General features: G+C 36.4%; 1 protein-coding gene across 1 annotated transcript in view; it reads left to right on the top strand.

Annotated features, from left to right (window-relative positions):
• lrp1b (LDL receptor related protein 1B) overlaps window positions 1–12,284 on the top strand; it is a gene marked incomplete at its 5' end in the record, with an annotated part of 277,806 nt that overhangs the window by 89,304 nt on the left and 176,218 nt on the right. Inside the window, 6 exons of the mRNA XM_015391547.1 lie at window positions 3,883–4,102; window positions 4,665–4,854; window positions 7,419–7,541; window positions 7,874–8,017; window positions 9,707–9,832; window positions 10,763–10,876. Coding sequence (XP_015247033.1) covers window positions 3,883–4,102; window positions 4,665–4,854; window positions 7,419–7,541; window positions 7,874–8,017; window positions 9,707–9,832; window positions 10,763–10,876 — 917 coding nt within the window. The remainder of the gene's footprint in view (window positions 1–3,882; window positions 4,103–4,664; window positions 4,855–7,418; window positions 7,542–7,873; window positions 8,018–9,706; window positions 9,833–10,762; window positions 10,877–12,284) is intronic.

Genomic DNA, 12,284 nt, shown 5'->3' with positions numbered 1-12,284 from the left:
GGGCCATGATCAAATTATAGGTCACAGAAAAGGCTTTTAAATAAAATGACTTGTAAATGAGTATAGTTGAAAACACCTGCAGTTATTATGAAACACTCTTGCAAGAAGAAAATTTGCTTTACACCTGACAACAGTTATAAGTTTGATGGCTTCTTTTTTCTAGCCCTTATGGATTCTTGTTTTGATCCGTCAGCGCTGATATCTGCCAAGAAGGTGGCAATTAACATAAAGAAATGATGCTGTAAAACTGCTCTTCATTGAGTGTCTTAAGGATCATAGGGATTAACACTTTAAGGCTTAAATTGTATTACCACCCACCGAATCCATAGCGGTAGTAGTTTGAGATTAGTTTTCGAGCCTCACAGGATATTTCCAAACATTGATGTTGTTCACAGTTTTAGGCCTATAGACCCACCATACATGGGTTCATTCTTATGTTTCCAACAGCCTTTTGCTGATTTAATCTTTACAGTAAATACCCAACCGTTAACCTTTCTCTTAATTATTTCCAATTTATCTTTACAAAAATAATAGATGATACAGGATAGGCAAAAAATAGGCCCAGGGGCATCAACCTATACCTTTTTCAGTTGTTTTCTGATGGATCCTTTTTAAAAAAAATATATATATTATTTAATGTTTTGTTTTTAAACTGAAATAAAGTAATCATTCATTCATTCATTCATTCATTCATTCATTCATTCATTCATTCATAATAATATGTCAATCTTGAGTCAAAATAAAGGTTAAATTCATGATAAAATGCATCCATAAATGTTTGACGCTATTAAAAGATTGACAATTCAATCAGAACTTTAGCCAGACAGATTTAGTTGCTGTAGTTTGCGGTGAGGTGGGCCTAGCAGAGGATCATGTCACCTTTTTTGTTAGAGGATTAATAACTTTTATTCCAGCCCTCCTACTGACAGCACGGGTGATTAGAAAAGCTAGTCTATGGCTTCTGAAGAAACATTCAGCCAGAACCCCCCAGCAGTTCTTTGATCTCTATCTGCTCAGCTGGAAGGCTCTTTTCACAAAAAATGGATGCATCTCTCCAACAACTTTCTCCACTGCAGTCTTGAGACCTTATTTTCTGCTCTGTTGCTACCTCCAGTTGGTTTTCATGCAGTACGATAAGTGTCAGCTTAATAGCAACTCACTCCTCTGTTTTGTCTTCTTAGAAATGTAACATACACTGAAATAACGTTTTGCCAAAGCGTTCCTTTTGTCTCTTTATAAATGTAGACTTTTGACATGAATCAGGACTTTGTAAAGGATATTGCTTTTACCATTTTGAACTAAACCTTTTGACAGCTCTTTCATTTTGAAATGCACATTTAAAGGAGTGAAATTGAAATTTAAAAAGCTCTATGATGTTATGGTGCAAACCCCAGCGTTTTTAGTGCCTATCAAAAGTCTGGAGCCCAACGATATTTTCACAGTCACATTTAGTTGCTGTACGCTTGATTTTTAGTTTTAAGGTTTCTGTTTACCTTTCCACGCTGGGAAACTTAAGCAGGTCATTTAGGGGCAAAATTGTCAACATTATTTTTTTGCCTTTAGAGAAACTTAAAGGTATAGTGGAGGATTTTCACAAATTTTGTACCATGTACCCTCTTGTAAATGCAAGATTTGCATTTTTCCCACTATGTCAAACTGAACACTGGTAAGTAAAAATGGGGACGAGCACGTAGAAAGGCCTAATGTAAACATATCACCAGAATAATTGACAATTAGGATGACGACTTATTTTGATGATCCACCTGGAAAAAGACCAACCTCCACTATACCTTTAACATTTAGTGTTTTTTTTAACAAAAAAGTTTGTTTTTGTTTTGTTTTTTGCAGCAATGCAATAACACAGAATTTCTACTCATGAAAAACACTGTTATATAAGTGATTTGTTCTTAAGCTTAACCACATAATGTTTTACAGATGCAATGCAAACCACACCTAGTACTATAGTGAAGTTTATCCAAATGCAAAGTAATGATATTTTGATTTCAAACTGTTTTGTAAGTGGTAATGACACTACCACTAACTTTTAAGAGACTCAAATTGTAGTAGAACATGACCCAGTTTATAATTGATTCAGCTAATAATGAAGATAATAATAATTTTATATTGATTAAAAATCTTTAATCCCATTAGATTACAGGTGTAAGTGATTTAATCTTTTTACCATTTTCAACCTTAGTAGTTTTGTTTCATATTCCCTTTTTCTACTCCTTTCTTTGGGATGTTTTTTTTTACAAAGGATGTTTAAATTCTTACCTCCTAAGAGGGCGCATCACCCCCGCCCTGACAAGTAATGATTTAAAGCACTTTAAAAAGTCTGTTGGGAAAAAGAAATGTCAGCAGGTGACTGCAATAAATAACACCTACTAGCTGGAGGTTGCTCATAGTTTTTGTCCTCACTCTCGATATTTCAAATTTCATTAGTGTCCACTTGCACATACTGGGTTTAAAACCGTATTACTGTAAATAGAAATAGGATGTAAATTTTTCCCATTAATCCAAATAGACAGGTGGAATTTAAAACAGGGGCATGTCATAAACAAAACACTAAATTCATCAATAAACTGCTGTTTTACAGAGTTTTTTCAGTTATTTACATTTAAACCCATTTGAAACACTGTATTACTGAAGCATGACACTAATGTTCCAGCTCAAATGGTAGGTTTTTACATACAGCTCTTGTATATAATTCAGGAAAACAATAACATGACCCATTCTAAACCAAGTATGTTCTCTTTATAGCTAATTTCACTGTGACATTAGTAAAGAAACATATTCATGTTTTACGATAAGTGTTAACATGGCCCAAATGATGGAATCAGAGATTTAAGCAAAATAATTTTGAAAAATTATGTAAATTCCCAGTTTTATATTTGACTGTATTATACTTTTTTGTAATCTATAACCAATCCATTTCACATCATGTTTTTTGATAATATGAGACGACTGTCCAGTGTTTTTAATTCCAGTCCCATTTTTTTATTATAACTTAAAGAAATATTGACTGGAATCCCCCCAGGTTCAAAGAGAATAAATAAAAAAAATGGAACAAATAGAAAAAACTAACTTTCTGCATTTTCACTTAATTCAGATCAGTGGAGGAAGTATTAATATTGTGCTTTGTACTGCATATAAATGGTGTGCGTCTAATGCAGTGTCTGTCTATATCCTGCCGTGTGTAGATCTGTGTGTGTATTTTTCTATGTGTCTGTGGAAATACTGTGGCATCCATTATTCATGAGGTCACAAAGACGACTCTGAGACACGGTATTCATTCACCTTCCTATCCCAATCTGTTTTATCTTTCCGGAGCCAGCCCTCTACCATTGACGAGAAACACGGGGCACGCGGCTCAGTCAGCAACTCTCTAGCAGAGCAAATCCCTTGAGAATGGTTACAGAGAAGACTGTGTCAAATTGTTGACCCAATCATGTTAAAGATACCTCTGGCTCATTCAGACCTTGCGTTACCTTTGTGGTTGGGAATTTAGATCCAACTAACTTTACATTGATGTTTTGATACCCATCTGCTGAGACAGCCAGCAAGTGAAGGGCTTTTAAGCAAAGGGCTTTTTTATTTTTATTTTTTTAAAGATATAAGAATATGAATTGTTTCTTGGTAAATAAGGGAGTTGATAATTACCATAGAAAAAAAATCCATGATGTACAGCAAAACTGTGTTAACAGGCCAGTTTAATTAATTTTCATATTTCTTTGAAATGCAATCAAAGATTTTCATCAGTGCTCAGGCTATTTTATAATGATGCTCCAGTATGGCGTGTAATTTCTAAATCAAACATGATGACTCATTTGTGCATTAGTTCAGTAACCACTTGTACTGCTCCTGTCCGTCTCTTTATGACAGCTGGATGTACTGGACAGACTGGGAAGAGGATGAGGTCAACGACAGCATAGGAAGGATAGAGAAAGCCTGGATGGATGGATCCAATCGCCGTATTTTTGTCACCTCAAACATGCTTTGGCCCAATGGTTTGACGCTAGATCACAGCAGCAGCACCATGTATTGGTGTGATGCCTACTATGATCATATTGAGAAGATTCATCTGAATGGAACAGGAAGGATGGTACGAATGCATGATGATTCAGAGCTTAGCTTCTTAATCTTAGATAGGTTTTGAATCTGTTAAGCATTGTGAATATGTTATTAGTGAATAAGGAAGTAAATTAAAGTTTAAATCCTCTCTAAAAACTTATCCTTATGAAATATTAATGTGGTAAAAATTAGGCTTTTTTAATCTTTTAATAATAATGATTTTATTATTCAAAGCAGAGATCAGTGAAAAAAGTTCACTCCTATCTAAAACCACTGCCAACACTATATATCCCTTGATGCCTAACTGCCCCTGCAGTTAAACTGGCATATTAATGATAATAAATTATTTGTAAATGATCTTTAGTCAATGCCAAGATTCTATCTAACATTATTACTAGCGGCCCGTTCAGGCCGGATACATTTGTGCTAAGAAATTAAATAACATTTATCACCCCCCCCTCCAAGAATAATATCCAGACCATATTCAAAACGTTAGAGTCTGCTTTGATATGATTGATTTTTGAGCTGCTGATGGTGCCTTTCTGTGGCTCCACTAATCTTCTGATTACAGTGCACGGTGTTTCTTGTTGCAGGTGGTGTACAGAGGAAAAGAGCTGAACCATCCCTTCGGCATCTCTCATTATCGCAATTTCATCTTTTGGACCGAGTACATGAATGCGTCTGTATTCCAGCTGGACTTATCCACAGGCGATGTCACTTTGCTGCGGAGTGAGAGACCACCTCTATTTGGCCTGCGTGTCTATGACGCACAGAGCCAGCAAGGTTGGCAGCTTTCCCTTCACTTTGTAGCTGTCCAATACTGCTGAATGGGAATCACTCTCTGTACAGAACAACTGTTGCCTTAATGGTAACATAGAAGTTATTACAATATGTACAACATGACTCTAGAGCTATAAATTATTTTAGTCTTCAATGCACTGATAAACGGTGACTGATGTTAGACAAGATGATCAACATTCAGCGGGCTTCATTATCCTTATGATACCCCTATCCATCTGTCAGAGAAGTATGCCAACCAAATACCCATTAAAGTATGTTTTGTTGTGCAAAAATAATATTTACAATATTTTATTGCTTCTAATCATATTGAACACATGTATAAATGTACTTAAGTTGTTTTTAATTTCCAACAAAAATTCAAAGATTTATTCATAATTACAATGGTGGCTTAGATACACAAGAATTTATCTTTTAACTCAAGCTGCCTATGCATACAGGTCATAAATAAAAACGTCCGTAAAGACATTGTTTTTAGGATGCTATACAAAAGATTGTTTTTGCAGACAACAAACTAGAAGGTGGTAAGAAAGGGTAAAGCAAGAAAGCTGCTAATTTTAGTATTTTACAATGTTAAGGAATCCTTTTAAAAATCAATTCACGCCGTTGTAATTGAGATAACCACAGAGATGTAGTGGATTCAACACTGGGCTGTTATGCACCTTTGGTTAAAATGTAAGTGCAATCTGTCCACAGTTTTTTTTTTTTTTTTTTTTTGTTGTTACTATTTTTTTTTTTTTTTTTTTTTTTTTTGCTGTTTTTTCTGTTTTTTTTACAACTCTTCTTCTTTTTTTTTTTTTTGGTTACACAAAACAGGTATAAATAAACCAGAACAAATTATTTTATAATTGTCTTTTCAATCCATCATATATTTTGTGAAACTTGACACAGCGAGGAGTAAAAACATACTTTTCATCTTCTGTTTTATAATTATGTTTTCAGTCAAAATATCACCAGCAGCATCAGGATGATGACTTACACAGATCTACAGATTGGTAAAGGAGAAAAAAGTTTATGACCATCAAGTTGAAGACTCCCTGAAAGAAGAAGTTTTAGAAATGATGAGTCAGAGGAACCAAAATTTGGGATCAACATAAACTGTGGGAGTTTGCAAAATTTCATAGCAGATATTAAATGCATTGATTGATGCTTTTACAGGCATGTTTTTGAGTTTTATCGAATTGGAAAAACAGTTTTCATATTTGTATTTTTTTATTTTTACTTATTTAAGTTCACCTGTTATACAGTGCAGCTGTACATAAGAAATGGTTCAATCATTACTGACATTCTATCATTAACAATACCACAGTAAACAATACATTATCATTATTTCATTAATTTTCAATAAGGCCAACATAAAGATGCAGGATGTTTCGTACAATGACTGAAAGCTGAAAAATGCAGACTAAATAGACTGTATCAGGAAATAAATTTATATTCACACTATGTGAAGCTATATCATCAGGGATTATTGCTTATCCTCAATTTCAGCAATTATTCAGAAATGCTAGTAACCAGGATTTAAAAAAAAGCTAAATAAAAAATCAATACAGTCTCAATTCAGGCACTGCTCAATCACACCCCTTCCACTGGACTGACTTTGTTTCACATTTCTAAGGTATTGTTTTTTTCAGGCACCAAAGGATGTGGTGGAAGGTGAATCTCAGTCTCAGCTCTGACATAGAACCAGTATTTGATGCTTTGAGAAAGGCAGCATCAAATACTGCTGCTTTGTCAATATGTGATGCTGTTCATTGTCTTTAAGGAAGGATGATCAATTCATGTTGTCATGATACTGAGAAGAACAGATACAACAATATGGATAAAGTTGTTTGAAAAGAAAGTCCTCTCTGGACTTATGTTGTTTTAAAACAGGGATGTAAAAGCTTAGCAAGAAGACGGTTATTTGAACAGACAGCTGAAGTGGTTTTACACATTTGTTGCATTCTTAAAACATTGATTTTCATAGAGGGGCATCAGAGTTGCTTATTTTAAGTAGAAACATGTACGGTATTGCTCAAGATCAGAACCTATGGTAGTTTCTATGTGCACAGACTAGTTCACATAATCCTAAAAAACTTCTAGACGTTTCTCTGTGGCCACTGGATAGATTAATGGGATGTCCAATACTGTGGCTATTACTGATTGGCTCCCACAAGACTAAAAGCTTTATCTCATTGGTTCAGGCTCTGCTTTTGGGCAAAGCGGTAAATTAAAGTGACAAAGGTGTCACATGGCTTAACTTTATAGGTGTCTTTTTGCTTTGAGGAGTGACAGTTTTGTCCAGGAAGACAAATTATCCCTACTAAAAAAAAAAAAAAAAGATAAGCATGTCAAATATATTTCACTAGCTGTGTTCCCAATATTTCCTGTGATGTATGGCTTACACCTGGCATGTCTAACTATGGCAGGAAATGGGTTTTGCATCTAAACTAGGATTAATTTTGCAGGATTTAGGGTGGTAAAAGATACTAATATTCACAGGGCTTATAAATTGTAAAATTCACTCAAAAAGAAAACTCGGCATGTTTGCGATCTTTTCCCCCCAGGTGAGAATGCATGCAGCGTGAATTATGGAGGCTGTAGTACCCTTTGCCTTGCCATCCCAGGAGGCAGAGTGTGTGCCTGTGCTGACAACCAAGCATTGGAGAAGAACAATGTCACCTGTTCAGGTAGGAGGACGTAATGAATCAGATGGAATACAAAGTCCAATACTGTCCTCTCCTACTTACATTCTGATGTCATCCTATGGGATGAAATTCAAACTATGCCCCATTTCCCATGCACATTGGATGATAAACAAATAGATACTGGTGAAAAATTATTCCAGCGGACCCCCAGGTATATGCAGAAAATCCCAGTTGTTCTAAGTTCTGTGGGGTTGTAAGACATTATTAACTGAGGTTGCCTGCTATTATAGCTGCGCCAATAATTTCTCCTGAGCACATACTTCATACCAAATCCCCTGTTGACTTTAATTTTTCCTCTGTTCCTGTTTTCCCAGATTCCTCCACTGGTGTTTTAGAGCCAGCTAGATGTAAAAATGATGAGTTCCAGTGTCACAATCAGCGATGCATACAGGCCTCGTGGAAGTGCGATGGGGACGATGATTGTCTGGATGGGAGCGACGAGGAGAGCCACAGCTGCTGTGAGGATCTTGATTAGTCACTTCAAAAAATGAAAATACCCCATGCAGGCACTGTACTGTTCAATACAAAGAAATGCACAACTATCTGCCAAGCAAGTAGAAAAAAACTACAAGTTTTACAGTTAATTCCTTCTTGCTGTCAACATCTATGTCCCTAAATGACACTGCACCAGGGATGTTAAATGTGCTGCTGTCTCCCGTCTTAGTCTCGCTGGAGGGGAATCACTCTTTAACGAATTACAGTACTAGGAGGAGCAGGATTTTTTGGATGGTTCAACATTGTTTTTTAATAGAAGGCAAGAGCCTTTAACTCTTGCAGCGTAATGCTATGCCAGCATGATAGGAATTTAAAGAAGAATTACCAATTATCTGCACTGCTTGAATGTCATGTAAAATAATCTGATTTGGTCTTTCTAAATGGAGGTTGAGGCTTTTTGAGACAGTGTCGCCTTAAACTAGACAAAACAAGAGCTCAGTATGTATACCCTCACAAATTTTTGTGTTATTATTTGAACCATGTAAGTTTATTATCTTCTTATAAACTGATTTAAAAGAAAAAAGGTTCTTGGAGCTGTTTCGTTAAAGCACTCTTATCATTTTAGGAAGCTCCGACTTCATCTAACTCTGAAATCTTACAATAATGTTCCCTAACTCCACACCACCATCCCTGCCTAAGGAATTATGCCATTACTCATTGTGTTAAGTATGCACATAAATTTTCTCATTTACTTGGTGCAATTTATAAGTGATGAGAATTAATGAATTCGTAAACTCAGTGTGCAGCTTGACTTAATTACAAGGCTGACAAGAAAACAGGGAGCTTGGTTATGGTATGTTCACTGTACTCATTTTAATGAACTGAATTTGACTCTAATACTAAAACCACTTTAACAGTATTCCCTAACTGCCTTGTGTTTCAATACCAACAGAAACATGCAGCATTAAATGAAAGAATATTGCCTTCTAAGTATGTTAAGTAAGGCATATAGAGATTTTTTGGACAGTTTGTAAAATTCTCATGGTATAAGCATTGCAAATTAGACATCATAGACTCAGCACCACCAGTAAAACTTAAAAAAATAAATGCCATGAACCTATTAAATGGTTAACTGTTAGTAGTTTGAATACCAAAGTATAAAAAGAAAGTATTGCAGCCAGTGTCAGATTAAGGTACTCATTATAATAATTCAACATCTAATTTTGTTTTGTATGAGATAAACAAATGATTTAGCGATGTTCAATGGTTGCTTTTAGGTAAAATAAATATGAATTAAAATAATAAGACATTCTGGAACTTTAAAAGATGTTCCCCCCTCAAAAATAATGATAATCTCTTTTTATCACCCAATTTTTATGCCTTTTAACTGATTATCTCTTCTTGTCATGATGGGATTCTGGTTGGGCCAGGATTTATTCTTCTAATAATCATGATACCTCTTTAGGATCGCAATTATTTAAAAATGATGGTTTCAATTTAAGGCTGTATGTAGCATCTTATGTATTTGGTGGTATGAATAGCTGTTATAACTGTTAGCATTAATAATACCAATATACAGTCTAAGGAAATGCAGAACCTTTCTTGACCCGTAGATCTACATTTTGTTCTCTTTTCCTTTAATAACTATGAGTAGATTTCTCTAAAGTCACTGTCAGACCTCTCACTGTTTTTTTTTTTTTTTTCATTTTTAGACAACCATACCTGTCCTGATGATCAATTCAAATGCAACAACAACCGCTGCATTCCCAAAAGATGGCTTTGTGATGGAACAAATGACTGCGGTAACGGTGAAGATGAAGCCAACACTACATGCTCTGGTATGCACTTTATCATGCTTTATATCTGCAGTTGTGACAGCTGTTTATTGCCAGTAAGTCAGTTGAGTCCTATAATCAAATAATTTAATTCTGTGTTGGAAACATTACATTTATTCATTAAAGGAAGGCTGAGCTTCTGTTTCTCTTTTATGTTGTGATATAAGGTTCCCGTCATTAATACTGTCTCACTCAGAAGACTGATGTGCTGCTTAATTGATTTTAGCTCTCGAATCTTATAGACTGCTGGCATTAAAGATCAAACTGCTTTCTCAGCTATACAAAGAACTGAAATCCTTTTTTCTGTTCTGTCGTCTTTTGATAATATTTTATCACCTCAGGTGTGCTTTCTTTGTCTATGTCTTAAACTAAGGTGTCAGCTGTTGTCAAGGCAGCCGTCACATTTATAATTTGAGAATCCGAAGAGGCTTTTGTGCAGTACGATCACTCTCAATGTGTGAGACAGTGCTATAGAGTACAGTTTCAAAGAGTCGAGGTACCTTTGAGAGGGAACTTTCTGCCAGGAAGACTCACAGTGGATTGCATTGTCTCAACTGTATGTCCTCAGCAATGCCCCTCTGGAGCTTTTTATCCATAGAAGATCAATCAATGAGTATTAGTCAGTGGGTGATGAATGTTCCAGTACTGGCAGATTGACATGCATATCCCACATCAGCAGGACATTGCTCGAGCGCTGTCATGCACATGACCACCAGAATGTGACTGACGGCCCATCAAACAACACCACATTGCACACAGTGCGGCCGTGCTCTGCTGTGAGGCTGAGTGATAAAGAGTTTGCGCTGGCCAGACATTGACGTTTTGGTGATCTAGTGAACATTAGATGTGGTTGTACAGTCCTGCATTGACTTATGCGCCTTTAATGTTGTGATTGAATTAGGACGCCACTTTCTCACTTTCCTGTTTTCTCAGCCCAGCCCTGTCAAGCCGACCAGTTCTCCTGCCAGAATGGACGCTGTATACCTCGAGGCTGGACCTGCGATCAGGAAAATGACTGTGGGGATATGTCAGATGAAATATCATGCAGTAAGTCCCCCAGATATTTACCACCTGCAATTTAAGTGTTACTGACTTCATTTAAACAGAGCTTTTTTTAAGCTTGCTGTAGAGGCTTATATTTCATTTGTAGTATAGTTAAAAGCCCGTGAAAAACTATTTACTCCTTATAAATTATCTATGTTTCCCTTTTTTACACCACTTCAGGGTTTCAAATTGCCAAGCTAAGCTTAATATTTGACAAATATGGCATAAGTAAATCTCACAAGATGCAGCTTTTGAATGATCATCAGCTTTATGAAGTAGAAAAGCTATCCAAACTAAGTTGCTCCTATTTGGAAAAAAGCAATTGCCTCTAAAGGCAATAATTAAGTAACCTTTAATTATACCAAGTGTCATGAAGTGTTTGCAGTAATGGGCAATAGATGTAAATAGTGTGTGGATGCTTTTCAGCCCATTCTTGATTGCCTGATTTTAAATAGAAAACACTCTATGAGATTTTCTGGTCATCCCCTTTTAATCATTAAGCTGGGCATACACTGTGCGATTTTCTCAATCGTTGCACGCAGCTAGAGCTCACACTGTACGTCGAAACCGCAGGGTTTTATCATACAGTGTGAGTTCACAGCTCATGATGTATGTTCAGCACGACGCTCTGATGCGATCTACCTGCTCACACTGTACGTCTAAAAAACCACGTCGGACTCAGCTCCGCAGTGAGATGAAGCTGCTCTGACTCGTCTATCGGAAGCCAAATGAGTAGAAGAGGAAAATGAAGCTCACTAGAGTGAACCACGCTGCCTTGGCAATTTGTGCAATTTTGTGCTGAGAGCCCTAAAAAGGAAAGGCAACAACGTATTTGGACAAAGACATGGCTGAGCAAATGTGGCCATTACGGTCTGTCAATTTCTCTATTTTCCTCTGAGAGGAAGGAAGAGGCCTTGGAGGAATCCTTGTTTGCACATGCAAACTGAGCAATTTGCGCACAACGGTCGGGAAAAAAATTAGACATGTTTGATTTTCTCCCGACTTCACAATTTCTGATCGGGAGGTGGTCATGAGAGGCCGATCACCCTTCGTCTGCCACTGTACGCTACACAACACACGATCAGACTGAAAGTGTGCCAGATCGGAAAATTCTCGCACAACTAGAAAGTCGCCCTAAAAAGGGCAAAAAAAAAAATCACACAGTGTAAGCCCGGCTTTAGCTAAAATATGCATAGGTTATGCATTAGTACTGTAATCCAAATCACACAGGCAAATGGTAAAAAGCCTCTCAAAATGGTGACTTCAGAGTGGCCTAGTCAAAGTCCAGACTAAAATCTCTATTGTGGCATAAACTAGAACAGACAGATTTGTTTGCATGTGTGGCTTGATGGGTTTTGGTGTAAAATCAGTTGTAACTTTTCATAGCACCACATTTAGATCTAGAAATATC

This window comes from Cyprinodon variegatus, unplaced genomic scaffold (genome assembly GCF_000732505.1).
Source record: "Cyprinodon variegatus isolate N-32 unplaced genomic scaffold, C_variegatus-1.0 Scaffold546, whole genome shotgun sequence".
In the NCBI taxonomy this organism is placed as follows: Eukaryota; Metazoa; Chordata; class Actinopteri; order Cyprinodontiformes; family Cyprinodontidae; genus Cyprinodon; species Cyprinodon variegatus.
The sequence above is the reverse complement of the archived record's forward strand: the minus strand, read 5'-3'. Positions and strand labels throughout refer to the sequence as shown.